The sequence below is a fragment of the Triturus cristatus genome, chromosome 4_1, assembly GCF_964204655.1.
Source record: "Triturus cristatus chromosome 4_1, aTriCri1.1, whole genome shotgun sequence".
Lineage (NCBI taxonomy): Eukaryota > Metazoa > Chordata > Amphibia > Caudata > Salamandridae > Triturus > Triturus cristatus.
In genome coordinates, this window is record NC_140585.1 from 284249632 (window position 1) to 284264006 (window position 14375).

The following is a 14375-nucleotide window of genomic DNA, read 5'->3' on the forward strand; positions in this document are numbered from 1 at the left end:
GGTTTCCCCCGAGCTGTTGAGGGCAAAATAGTCATCTATAGCCTCCCGTAGCGATGCGCGTAGGACTATATCCCTGGTAAGGGAAGCGGGGAAATACCATTTCCGCTGACGCTCCCGAGGGCCCGGCCAGTGAAGCGTCATCGTAACCATACTGTGGTCGGAGATGGAGAGCGGCAGGATCTGCGCATCTCGTAGTGACCCCGACAGAAAGCGATTGATGAAGATATAGTCCAACCGGGCGTATGACTGGTGGACATGTGAAAAGTGGGTATAATCCTTCGTGGAGGGATGCAAGGTGCGCCATGCGTCGCATAAGCCTAGCTCCGAGAAGCGTTGTTTCGCAGCCGCCGAAAAGGCCCCCGACTCCGCTCTCTGTGAGTGCGAACTATCCAGCTCCGCTCGCCACACCAAGTTAAAATCCCCCATCAGAACCACCGAGCCCTCCGCAAACTGCTCCAGCCGCGAGCAAAAAGTGGACAGAAACCCCGCCTGGCCCCTGTTGGGTGCGTAGAGTGATATAAAGGTGCATGTCTGCCCCCGCAGGACCCCTTTTACCATCACCCACCTCCCGGCCTTGTCTGCGCAGACCTCTAATGGCTGGAACTTTACCCCGCTATGAAACAGTAACACCACCCCTCTGTGTTTAGCGGTAGTTGACAAGCTATACATGAGTGGGTACGACCTATGTCGCAGTCTCTGTTCGTCCCCCCTACGGAGATGCGTCTCTTGCAATGCCACTACATCTAAGTGCCGGTCAGATATGTACTTCAGCACCCTCTGTCGCTTCTGGGGGGAATTGAGCCCTTGTACATTCCAGGAGCCTAGGGTTACCGCCATCATGTAATGGATTGCCTGCCACTCTCAGCAGCCCCGCCCGAAAGCCCAACCTCCCGTCCCCAGGGTCAAGAAAAGAATAGGAGAGAAAGAAAAAAGGAAAAAATGAGAAAGAGATAAACAAAGCCCAAATACCACATTACTTCCCAACATTCACGTGGTAAGTACCCGTGGGGCACGGCAACCCGCTCCAAGCCCCCCCCAACCCCGGCTGCAACAATAACACTATGCATAGTAAGTAATGAGGAAAACGTCCTCAACGGTAGTTCCTGGGCCCCTCACCAGGCTCCCTCTCGCAGGCCCGCACCCAGCGACCCTCCTTCTTGGGCATCGGCCCTCCGCCCCGCTGGGGCCGCCACTAGTCGTGGCCTTCAGAATTCGTAACCAGAACATAGGACTCGCGTCCATTGGGTAAAGCATTCTCCAAGCGGCGTCGCCTGCAGAGTCAACGGGGAGGGGCGCGTCCCACCGTGGCCCACTCTCCGACCAGTGTCCCGGTGCCTCCAGCCGGTGCTGCCCCCCCTCAACCTGCTCATCTTCTGGACCGACAAGACCCAGCAAGGCCCTGCCGGCCGCCAAGTCTGTCACAGTTCGTTGCTTATTCTGGTATTCAAATGATAAGCCGAAGGGGAAAGTCCAACGATACCTGATGTGCTCCGCTCTCAATTTGGTCGTCAGTGGCCGGAAGGCATGGCGCCTCACCAACGTCGCCGGTGATAGGTCTTGGTAGAGCGCGCATGTAAACCCCTGAAACGACACCTCTGAGGACATCCGGGCCGCCGCCAGCACAGCCTCCTTGACTTTGTAGGAGTGAAATTTAGCAAGTATGTCTCTTGGCCTGCGCTTGTCTCCCGGTGCCAAGAAGCCCACCCTGTGTGCCCGGTCAAGCTTGATCTTGAGGGTCTGCGGCTTCACCACCTCCGCGAAGAAGCCCTCCAGGAAGGCCTCCAAGTCCGGGCCCTCCGCTCGTTCCTCCAAGTGGCGGACGCGTATGTTATCACGACGGGCGCGGTTCTCCAGGTCCTCCGCCTTGAGTTGGGTTTGCGCCAGTTGATCCTGGAGGGCCTGTATCCGCCGCGAGTGATCCGCATACCTGCCGTCTAGGCTCTCATGTCGGGCCTCCAACTCCACCACTCGTGTGCCCACCGCGTCAACGTCTTGTCGGAGGCCGGACAGCTGGTCCCGCAGGTCTGTCCGCAACTGATCAACCGAGCGTTGGGTATCCCGGCCAATCTCCTCCCGCAGCTCCACCTTGAAATCTCTCAGCGAGGCCAGGAGATCCTCTTTGGTCAGTGCCATTGTGTCCGCCGGCACCACCAGTGCCCCAGGCGGCCCCCTGTCTGCCGGCCCGAAGAAGGCGGTCACGGAGGCGTTGCGTTTAGCCTGACCCTTCTTAGCCGGCATAGGGTCGCCCCCCCACCAGCTCGACCACCGACTCGCCCGAGCAGGGGGCCCCCGAATTGCCCCCGGGGCCTCGGACTGCCCCGATAGCGCTCTGTTGTCTTTCCTGGCCCCCCACTCCAAGGCCACCATCGGGACTCGCCAGGCTCCACGCTCGCTGGGACGGCCCACCTCAGGCACCTTCGTCCAGCGCTCGTATGCTCCCGACAGGCTCTGTCCACTGCCCCCCACGGGGAGGGCGCGCCGCTAACAGGTCACAGCCGTAGGCCTCCCGGGCGCCCCCGCCGTCAGGGCCCCACCAAGCAGCACCGCATGACCGAAGAGACCCCCACGGTGCCCCAGCAGCAATCACTCCGCCCCCTCCGTCCAGGCCGGCGCACTCTCTCTCAGGGGGCCGCCTGGAATCGCACAGTCCCGCTCCTCACCGTGCCTCAGCTGCTCCAGCACCTCGTCCTGCACCAGGAGGCCCCAGCGGCCGGGTCCTCGCGTTCTCGGGGCCCCACCTCCTCAACTTCTTCCGCCTCGGGAGGACTCCCGTCTGGACCGCGTCCGGCCCGTTCACGGCCCCTCCAGGCTCCCGGATCCACAGAGGCCCCCAGGGATCAGCCGCCTCCCTCGCTGCTGGTCGGGCACAGCAGTGCGTCAGTCGCGCCTGGCGCGAAGCTCCGGGCCGTCAGCGGGCGCCGCCATTTTGTCCGTCGCAGCCCCGCCGCAGTCGCGGGTCTCAGGCGCCTCCAGTTCGCCGCCGATCGGCATTCGCCCTGGTCCACCGGTGCCCCTACGCTCAGCCACACATCAGAAGGGCGTTCGTCCCGCCCAGGGAGCCAGGAACCGCTCCGCAGCCGGGGTAAGTCCGGGGTTGAAGCGGGAGCCGACTCGGATCACGTCCGATCGGCCATCTTGCCTAAGCCACGCCCCCCACAGTGGTCTCTTTAACGGGCTTCTGCAATGCAGGGTCTTCCAGACATTCACAGTACAATAAAATAAAATGTATTGGCATGATTCATTTTTGAAGACTTTTCAAACACTGGGCTGTATGTAGTATTCATTTCATATAGTTATGAGATATGAAATATATACAGTGCAGTGGTGGCTCTTTTATCGTTTTCTATACCAGATTAGCGCTGCGGGTTCGAACACCCAAGCGACACAGAATAAATCACCTATCCCCCCGCTGGCTATGGCTTCAGGTTCAGATCCTTTCCTTAGCCATAGTATAGGCGTGCTCAAGCAGTCTGTGATAGGGACATTTGCACTGCTGCTGAATATTTTATTTAATTTCCTGGATGTCTTTGCCATCGCCAAGGGTTACATCGATTGGTCTCCTAATGGAATGGATCAGAAGCCGTTTATTTTATGTAATACCAATGAATAGCACTATTGTTGTGTTTTCCCTCCCCCTACACACTTATAAGAATATCTGGGTACTTTACAGTAAAAACAAAATCAAAGCAAGAATGGCCGAGAAGTGTAATAGAAAAGATGGTCATCAAGACAAAGGGTGGAGGACTTTGAGCATTGACATTTTAGAGTGTACATTATCAGGTCACAAGAGAATTACTTTGGAAAAACAATTTAAGACTTTTTCAATAAGCTTCATAAATTCAGCAAATGACATGTAAGTGTTGCCCTGGGTCTATCAGTGCTTACAGGGTCCGTCGGCTATCTCATATCTGTCCATGAATATCACAGGAAGCCGGCATAGACTGCAACGTGTGGGGGTAACACGCTCCAGGGCAGAGATTTGCCTCAACATTCTGACAGCTCTTCCTGCACAAGCTGAAGCTCCCAGTCATAAAACAGGGCAGCTCGGCACACAGCACCCTTTGTGTTCCAAACAAGTCACAGTGAAAGAATGAGTCAGTGATTATAGGTCTTCTGCTGGTAGAAGTTGTCCTATGCTTTTGAAAGCTACAAGACAGTAAAACTTGCCGGAGCTTTGCTATTCTGGCCATGGTCACGGAGAACCCGTAGCTGCTCAGATTTTGTTCGTAGGTAGCAAGAGGAACCTGATTAATGATTGAAAGCATGAAGGAGCTAAACATGTTCTCATAGTGGACTAAGCCCACAACAATTGCCTAATTTTCCTTCATTTAAAGGTCCGGTCGCTTAGCCAGTGAGATTCAACTCAAGGAAATCCATGGTCATCTGCTTGCTCTATCCTACGCCCTATGTAGGGACCTAAGAGACTGATGTTCTGGGTGCTTTTATCTGGATAACATTCTTCCAAGACTCCCACAAGAGGCCATAAGTCAACCTAGCAGCTCAAATCCGGAAGTGTACGATGACCGCTAGAGTTTAAGGATATTCTTCATTAAAAAAAGAGGGCTACCCACTCTTAAGCTGCTTGAAACATTTTTATGTGTGTGTTTATGGAAAAAAACGTATTTTCCTTGTAAGCATGAACAGTGTAGGTTTTCTCTTGGATTTTGATGCTGGAGTAGGGATTCCAAAAATGTTAACACATATCACTTACATTAGAACATTGGAATGTTGAGAGCTTCATCGAAGACAATGGAGTATCTCCGGGCTTATAATGGCTGGTATAAGTCCCGAGCTCCAACATTCCAATGTTTGTCTTCCTGTTTCTCCCTTTTTAATTTAGAACATTCTACCCTTAGTGGGTGGATTTTTCTACTAGCTTTATATCCCTTCTGCCTCGTGCTACACTGGTTGTTAAAGTCCCGCTCCTTTATTATAGGCCCAAACCGCAGACTTAGAACTCGGACTCGGGGCCTTTGACACCCAGTATAGCTCTCGGCAGCTGGCTATAAGGCTATATTTACAATGAATGTCCTCTCAGTTCTAGGATTTTGTTTATCTAGAGATATAATAGTTGATTAACAATGCAATAGATTGCTGTTAATCACTTTGTCTAATGCAATGATATGCATGATTAGAAGCTGGCCTATCTTTAAATGCACCGTGAGAATGGGCATGTTTGTCTAATGTACTACATTGGAACCTGATTCACAAAGGTTTCTCCACACTCGGGGCGGAATCTGGAGAGAGGGCACCAAACAGAGATCCTGCCCGAGTGTGGAGATTCCACCACAAGTGCAGAGACTCCATACTGGTAACTTTACCACACATAAGTACCTACACGAATTGGACCATGTGTATGTCAGTTATGTAGCAGAGGCTTATGCAGTTTTAAGCAGTTGCAGCACAGTCTTCCAAGTTCTCAGTCTGGGTTGGTGGAGCTGAGTGCCAGAAGCAGTTCCGTATACAGAAATCGTCCTGAGACTTGAGGGCCGGGCAACCCATCTCTAGTCAATCAGTCAGTCAAAGCACGACCAGTCTCAGTTGTGTCCTCTTTGTGTTCGAGTCCCAACTGGACCTGGAGATACCCATAGTATCTCGTTTAGGCAGGTTGCCTCTGACCACAGTCTTTCATCAGCAGGTTTTGGCAGTTGGACAGTGTCCTCAGGACTTGGTCCGTCTTGTATCTAGACAGTGTAGGTGTCTACAGCAAGACCTGGTGAGGATGCCACTGGAAGTCTGAGGGAGGAGGGTAGTGGCAGAGCACCTTTGCAAATAATATGAGAATTGTTCCCACTAGTCAGAAAGCCACAACGTGACAATCATTGAGGACTATTTCACAGGGAGTTGGAGAGACAATTTGCAGAGTCATCTCTCTGCAAAATGCAGTTATCTCTGGTGGGTTGGGCAATGATATTAAAAAATTCCTGTCTGGCAGAATCCTGTCATAGGCGGTAACTCTCATGGTGTCACTTGTAGCAACTGTTCATTCACAGTTTCTGAGATTCATTTAGGTAAGTTCTAACAAATATTGGCAGTCTACCTCCTTCTCCTTCGGTAACACCATCAGCATATCCTTTCCTCTGTGTGCAGAGATTTTCTTAAGTGAAAAAGTGAACCGATATTCTGATAAAAAAGGACCACCTTATTTCCAGAGCTAGTAGCAATTGATCTCTTGAAATACAGAATCCAAGGTGATGGGATACAACCTAATATGCCTACTGAGGATGTGAAATCACTCCAAGCAGACCTCTGCCAATCAGAGCTCATTGATGAACTAACAGTGCATCTTCTAGAGTAGAATAGGGATGCAAAGCACATTTCTTTGACTCAGGACATGCCTTTGACATCTACCTTTGTCCAAACGTCCCTGGGCACAGGATGACCTGATGAATCTTGCTCAAACTGCTGGGGTACAAACAAAGGTCCTCTCTCTGCTCCAAATGAGGATTTGTGGATTCATACCATGCACAGAGCAAGCGGACCTACAATGGTGTGTATAGGGAAGAGAGAAAGATATAGGTAATGCAAGCAGTAGTTGCAGCCCACAAAAAGAAATACATATAGCATTGTGGGTTTAATGGAGAAAGTGATTCTAGTAATGACAGACAGTACAGATTTAACTAGGAAAGGCCAGTAGACAGTATCAATAAAAGGGTAACAGGAAAAGGCATTCATTTATAGACCTTAATCATTTGCCACTTTATAACTGTCAGATTAACTCCTAGACATAGGGACGGCAGTGTAAAGGGGGTACACATGGTAGGAACCCACCTTAAGCAGGCTCGAACACTGCGCCTGTGAGCTACTTCCAAGGTTCATTATGGAGCACCTCTCACATGACCTGGGAGACGTGTTTCCTGAGCAGCCAAACATACCCTGTGTACACGCAACATCTTGGAACTATAGAAAGTAATGTTCCAAAATGACAAAACTTTATTTAGTATTGTTCCACAATGTCTGCCTTCCTGCATCTACATGCAAGATGACGGCCATTTTGGATCTATGGAAAATACCAATTTATGATGGCAGGCCACCATTCTTGGGTAGGCCAATGCAGGAGTCATTTAACAAGTAATGGAAAACCCAGTACAGTCAAACAAGCATTTGCAAAGCGATACTAATTGGCTGTGACAATGTTTGTTAAAAGAGGTAAGCTTGCACCTTAGCCACTGTTGGGTAATTGTTGGTTAACATTCTTTTACTGGAGAGTAAGATAAGATAAGATAATCTTATCTTATCTGGAGAGTAGCTATGGTGGAGTGGCAGTATGTGCTTCTGTGTGTAAGCACTGTTGGTTTGGATTGTGGCGCTCCTGCAGATGCATGCATTTATCAGGTATGACCAAAGATTGTCTTCGTTGACCTCTCACTCGTATGTTTCTCAGTCAATATGCGATGTGTGGTTTAGACAAGTATGTGAATTGATGTGAGGTTCTGCTGGAAAGGTATCTTCCATAGGATCACATACATTCCACCCATCCCCTAAAGATGAAAGTGAATGGATGATGAACGGGTCTTCAGGTGTCACAGAATCACATTGTATTTCAAAATAGCATGTGTTGAATGCCTCTTGTCAACATCATTTGGTTGCAAATATGACACTTAATCTAATAAAGAAGGAAAGGTCAAATATTTTCATTGTTAATTTATATGTTGGCAGGCATTTACCAACACAATCTACATGAAGCATGAGAGTGAATGAGAGACACCTGTGCTGCATACCCTGTGCTCCAGGTGTTACAACCTGTCTGATTAATACTTACAGGTGAATGGAGAGGTTAGTTGGAATTAGATTGTTATTTTAAGAGATGTGAGAATCCTAATATAAAATAGTGTAATATCTATGGTTTCATTCGTTGTTTGCCCAACGTTACAGAAACTAAAGAAATATTATCTTTGGTCGATATATGAAGGGAATTAAGTTTATATTGCTAAAGCTGCCTCTCAGATTTTAAATAATTCATATAGTTAATGATGTATATACGTTTGCACATTTTTTATTCATTTTTATTGATTTCATCTTCTAAGAACGTGGATGAAGCACACTCATCTGATAAAGGGTGTGGTTGAAATAATATCTAAATAAATAACTTGTCTACATAGTTCAGTAAAGTGAAAGGATAGAATGTAATATCTAACATATAGCCTGTATATTGTGATAAACTGATTGTGAAAAGGCATAAAGACTGGAGATGTAAGCACCACTACATGGTTGTTATTTCGTTACAAAAATACTGCAAAAATATCGAATCAAAACAGCTTAGCACACATCTCTCGCTTCCTGTCGAAACAATTCATTCTTTGCTATTTTTCCATTCCCAGTTTCCCAACCCCTTGTGCAGCCAGCGGTCTCTCCTGAAGATTGTGGTGATCCGAACGAGATCTGCTTCTATCACATCTGGGCGTTTTGTCAGCGCAAAAGTGAGTCCTTACAGACTTCTTACAGCTAATCCTCACAGGCAGTGCACACCTGTGTATTGCTGAGCTTGAGTGATCAATCATTGTCTGGAGCTTTGCAAACATATGCTTTGGCTGCTACAAATATTCAAAAGGATGTTTCATGGCCATCATGTGCCACACAATTTTATGAGATCTTTTGCATATCGTTTTGTGTCAGAGAAAGTGAGACTTGCCAGAGAAACAGTCAAAGAGAAGAATTGAGTCAATAGAATTATTACGCAGTGATCAACTAGTTATTCCATGGGGTAGAGATTTGCAAGAATAGTATCTGAAATTTGACACAGCACAGCAGAAATACCTTTATATGTTAGGATGTTTTGGGTCTTTTGGAACATATGCAATTACAGCTGAGATTGAGCCATTTTGCCCTTCCTTCTTCTCTACCATTGGTCTGTTTGAAAAGCTTTCAGTTACTACAGCCTCTGATATGGACTGGTCTATGTATACCCACAGGAGGCCCAATTAACCAAGGCACCATTTAGTACTTTGTTATGTTATGTTGATTTATAGAGCGCACTATCAGCTGGTAGGGTATCCTGGCACAGAGCAGGTGTGAGTCTAGGCACACCTGGGGCCCAGTGGAACTATTCGAAAAGCCAGGCATTCAGCTGTGTGTGGAATTCAAGAAGTGAGGAACAGGCTCAGCAACAGCAGGCTGTGGTGGCAGGCTGTTCAATGCTTAAGGAGCGATGTAGGAGAAGGCTTGACTGCCAGATCTGGTTTTCCATGTGTCTGGGATTTGTGCAAGTAGAAGTCCAGATGAGCAGAGGTGTCTGGAAGGTGTGTGAAAGCAGATGCGATTATTAAGGTGTTCTGGGCTAGGGTTATGTAACCTTGAAAGTGTGGGTGAGGAGCCTGAATTGTGCTCATTTGTGAATGAGGAGCCAGTGGAGCTCCTTCAGGTGTGGTCTAATGTGAGTGCAGCATGGGAGGTTGAGAATGATACTGGCTACCGAGTTCTAAATGGTCTGCAGCATTCTAGTGTGCTTTTTGTTGATCCTGGCATAGAGGGTGTTCCATAGTCCACCTTACCCGTGACCAGGAGGTTGATATCGTGAGAGCGGATGACGAGGGCTAGAGGGATCATGTATGCATTGAAGAGGGTCAGGCTTAGGGAGGATCTTTGATGAACTCCGCGGATGAGGCTGTGGGCATCCGCGGTGTACGATCCCACACTGCCTAACTGGGTCCTTCCAATCAGGAAGGAGCAAATCCATAAGCGTGCATGCCCTTGGATTCTGATGCTGTGTAAGTGTTGGATGAGGATGGGGTGGGAGACTGTGCCAAATGCTGTAGAGAGGTCTAGGAGGATGAGGACTGCCATGTCTCCACTATCCAGAGTCATGCTGATGTCATCTGTGGCAGCGATGAGGGCAGTTTCCATGCTGGGGATAGTTCTTGTAATACAACTATTCACTTTAATATACATGATAATTCTGAAAGGCCAGTATTGCTGGGAGAGTTCTTACCATATGTCAGGCAAAGGAGAGAACACCGAACCAGTCGGCTTCATACATGCTCAGCAGTTCGGCTACCACATACTGCTACAGTCCCATTAATAGCAGCCCCTTCTGTGCCATTCGGTCCTTAAGCTTGCTGCTGGGTCTGACAAACAGTGCCTGTACTGTGCCATTACAAGTTCGCATTTCTTTTGAGAAGTGTATTCACAGTCTCATTTAGTGCATCCTGGATGAAAAGTAAAGGTCCTGTCCTGTTAACAATACTTTACTGTCCAAAGAAATTATGTTGCTGTCAAAGTTATTGCAGCCATGCTTAAAAATGCTTGTACTTCACAGTAAAAGTGTGGTAGCCCTGCAAAGTGCTTGAAATAACACTTTTAATGTGTTCACAAGTGTCTCCATGTGCTCATTAAAAATACACAACCTTCTGTTATTGTATCATTTGTAGCGCCCAGAAACATCTGTAGCTATTCAGATTTCCTCCAGTGAACGTCATTCCTTCTCACTAAGAGTCCAGACTCCAAGCCATTCAATCCTTGTGCTTCCTGCAGAGACTAACAAGTGCAAGCACCATTTGGAAGGACACAGTCTTAATTTAAACACTCATTTTCATCACACGAGCATTTCATTATTAAAAACGCGAAACCTGTGGGCATTGTGTTAGGGATACAAAGATGGCGCCGAATGCACTCCTCATGGCTTTTGTCCTCTAGGTGAATGTCCATGGATGCATTACCACTTGCCTTATCGGTGGCAGATAGAAAAGGCGCCAAGAGTCTGGGAGGACCTCCCCTGTATGGAAGACATCGAGAAAGCGTACAGTGATCCCGACAACACCAGGTAAAGTTAGGTTTGTACATTTGATGTGATATTAATAGTCAACAGCATAACTGTAGTATGTATTACTTTTCCAATTTGTCTTGCAAGATATGGTATGTTTTACACCATACAGACATATTTTACAGTATGAGTGTGTAAGGCCTTTGGGAAAGTAAACATTGTGGATGGCGTTACTTTTGAGGGCTTGTAAACAAGTAGCTGCAGTTTGATATGAGTAGTGGCTCAGTTGGTGCATCAGAGGGGTCAACAGAAGGCACTTACTCATTATGGTATTCACAGAAGGCACTTACTCATTATGGTATTCACAGAAGGCACTCACTCATTTTGGTATTCACAGAAGGCACTTACTCATATTGGTATTCACAGAAGGCACTTACTCATCAGTGAGTAAGTGCCTTCTGTGAATACCAAAATGAGTAAGTTACTCAAAATGAGTTAGTTACTCAAAATGAGTAAGTTATTCATTTTGGTATTCACAGAAGGCACTTACTCATCAAGGAGTAAGTGTCTTCTGTAAATAGCAAAATGAGTAAGTGCCTTCTGTGAATACCAAAATTGTAGTTAGTTTAGGATTTTGTCTTAAGTTAGTTCTTTGAATCGGGCCCTAAGTGAGCACGATTGACTAACCGAAAAGTACGGTACTGTTTCCATGATCCCTGAAGGATCAAGGGTTGTCATGTTCGATAGTTTCCAGAAACTATTCGCTCCTCTGTAAAGTTAGGGTGCTTATAGTGGCACTGTGAGCTAGCTAGTCTAAAGGCTAACATATCCATCGGGGGTGTCCGGAATCAGTCTAGACACCAATTCCTTAGTTTATGTTGTCCAAACATGCAAACCCTATGTATTTTTAGAAACTACACAACATGCCGCCCAACGTGAGTTTGGATCTTATTTAATGGTCAAATCTGAATAGTTCAATCGTGCTTTCTCAGAGAACCCTATTCATTCAACCAGAGACGTCTGGAGTGGGAAGTAAAACCCTCAGTATTGGCTGTAGGTTTTTTCAAACTTGGAGGATTATAGTTCCCCACATTGCGCAAACCTGATCTCTTTTCTTTACAACTTTCTTCCAGAATGTTTGTCCAAGACGGTGTTGCGAATGCAGGGGAAGAAGAGTGTGAAGGTGCTCTTAACACTACGGAAAATTACAGATAATTGCCTCCCAGCAATGGGTGGAACTGTTACCTTCGTGATTGAGGCATACTAGGCATTCAGAACAGTGGTATTCTATTCTTGGGTCAAATTCCCACCTTAAGCTGCTTAAAATCTACTCCTACACCACAGGGACAATCCCCAATAAAACATGACGCAAAGTAACAAGTCAGGGATATTTTAGATCAACTTGAATACCAAGGTGTGATTGAAAATTGCACCTCCTCCATTAATAAACCTTTATTTCCCTTAATGAAACCCGACAATTCATAACATCTAGTGTTAGACTACAGGCATTTGAACATATGCACCCAAAGGTTTGCAGGACAAAATCCACACAGAGCTGCTTTAATGAATAAAATTGTGCGAAAAAATTAAAAAACAACACTAGATATCTCAAATTGATTCTTCTGCCAAAATATAGCGCCTGGAAGTAGATATTTGACGGCATTCTCGGCCCTCGGCTGTCAATGCCAATTCTGTAGACTGCCCCAAGAGTATAAGAATAGCCCCGGGTTGTTCTCATCAAGAGTAAAAGAGTTACTTCAAAATTGTGATGAGGAGTCATTGTCCTATGTAGATGATATTTAACTAACAGGCGATGAGTTATTGTATCACTTACACAGGGTGGACAACATAATTTTGGAGTTCGCAAGTGTGGGCTACAATTTTAAATTTTAAAAATCTAAAATTGACTACCTCAATGGCCTATTTTTGGGATATCCGCTATCAAGTAAAGGGAAAAGCCTGGCAGCTAATTTTTTAGAAAAATGTGCGCTGCTCCAACCTCCAAAGACTCTGAACAGTTTACAATCCATTTTAGGAGTCCTACATTTTGGTAGAACATACATTTTGGATTACACAGAAAGTGTTAAACCTTTCTAGGACCTAATAAGACATAATTTTTCAGTTCAACATTGGACACAGGAACACACAGAAATTCTCCTTTTCCATACAAGCTGACATGATAGCTTCCAAACACTTACACACATGTGTAAATGCCACTAATTTGGTGATCTGTATAGTTGCTGGTCAATCAGGATACACTTACCTCACCTACAATGAAGGCGAAATGGCACCCATTGCATACAATTCATATTTGTAGACGAACTCTGAAATGCGTTTTGTAGCCACTGGAAAAATACTGACTGCAGTACAAACTGCTGTAGTGAGAGAAAGAGCACCAGCACAGGGGAAACGTATAATTGTCGTGACTCCGGTTCCAACCTTAGAGCCTGTTACCAATGCAAACATTCCAAACGCAAAAGCACTGCATCCACAATGGATACAATGGGATAATTCTCTTACTGCAACAGATGTAGACTACAAATTTGATTCTACATTAAAAACACAAGCATTTCTGCAGTACGAACAAGAATATCCTCTCCCGAATGAAATAATACTTCTTAATCAGTATGAATACATAATTTACATTGACGGATCTGCCCAGCCTGCCGTAGGAAGTAAACACCAATACAGCGCAGCATGTCCGATTGTGATGGAACCTGTGTGGGATGGCAAGTTCCGTCCTAGCAATACACCGAGGCAGTCTCTAGGAGATTGTATAGCACAGCTGGCAGAACTAAAAGCCCAGATACTGGCATTAAAAAATACGGATTGGGAATTCCCCTCATTCATTGTGTGCGATTCGTTGTATTGTGCCCAGTCATACAATGAATATCTTCACTATTGGGGACAAAATAGGTTTAGAGATTCCATAGGTTGCACAATAAAGCACAAGCTACTTTGGGAACAAGTTGGCAGAGCTGAAAAAAGTCTTGCCACAGGCTCATGTAATTCACACATTGTGTCATCAGTGTGTTGGCGTGCACGTTGAAGGGAATTCATTGGCTGATGAAGCTGCCAAGGCGACAGTGTGAATGGCTGCTGTTGCTGCAATCATTTGTTCTAACATGAGAATAGATGGACAGATAATGATAGTTGTGAACGCTACTACGCAGAAAAACTCAGCCTTACCAAAAGGATTTCAACTCAAGTACTCCTACAAGTTAAATGCGCAAAACATTCCATATGCTCAAATTCCAGGAGTGGGGCATAGAGTAATACCAAACATGGATCGCAGATTAGGATTGATTCTAGCTGCACAGGAGGGTCTGGGCTCAGCACACGCAGGCATTGCTTCGACTATATCACTACTAGAGCAGAGTTATTGGTGGCCAGGTTTCACTAAACAGACCATGTGTTATGTCCTTGAGAGCGACATCGGTCAGCAAATAAAGGGTTCCACCATAGCACGTCCACCTCAAACACCATTACTGATATCAGACAGACCTTTCTCATGTGTCTATTTAGGTAACTGCAGCCCCTTACAATCTGATGGGGCTTACAAGTACATCTTGGTGGCAGTGGATTCATGCTTTAGATTCCTGTGGGTTTGGCCACAGAGCTCAGCTGATGTCCAAACTTTTATAAAGGATTTTCGAGTCTTCATAGGGACATACAC

The 14375-nt window shown here is 46.4% G+C and overlaps 1 protein-coding gene across 2 annotated transcripts in view; it reads left to right on the forward strand.

Annotated features, from left to right (window-relative positions):
- Positions 1-14375, forward strand: part of LOC146854283 (zinc finger CCCH-type antiviral protein 1-like) — a 201564-nt gene that overhangs the window by 152427 nt on the left and 34762 nt on the right. For both annotated transcript variants that reach the window (XR_014981197.1, XM_085652064.1), the window contains exons 6-7: positions 8322-8420; positions 10633-10759. Coding sequence is in view for 1 of the 2 variants with exons in the window: in XM_085652064.1 (XP_085508190.1) it covers positions 8322-8420; positions 10633-10759 (226 nt within the window). In the remaining variant the exon portion in view is untranslated. The remainder of the gene's footprint in view (positions 1-8321; positions 8421-10632; positions 10760-14375) is intronic.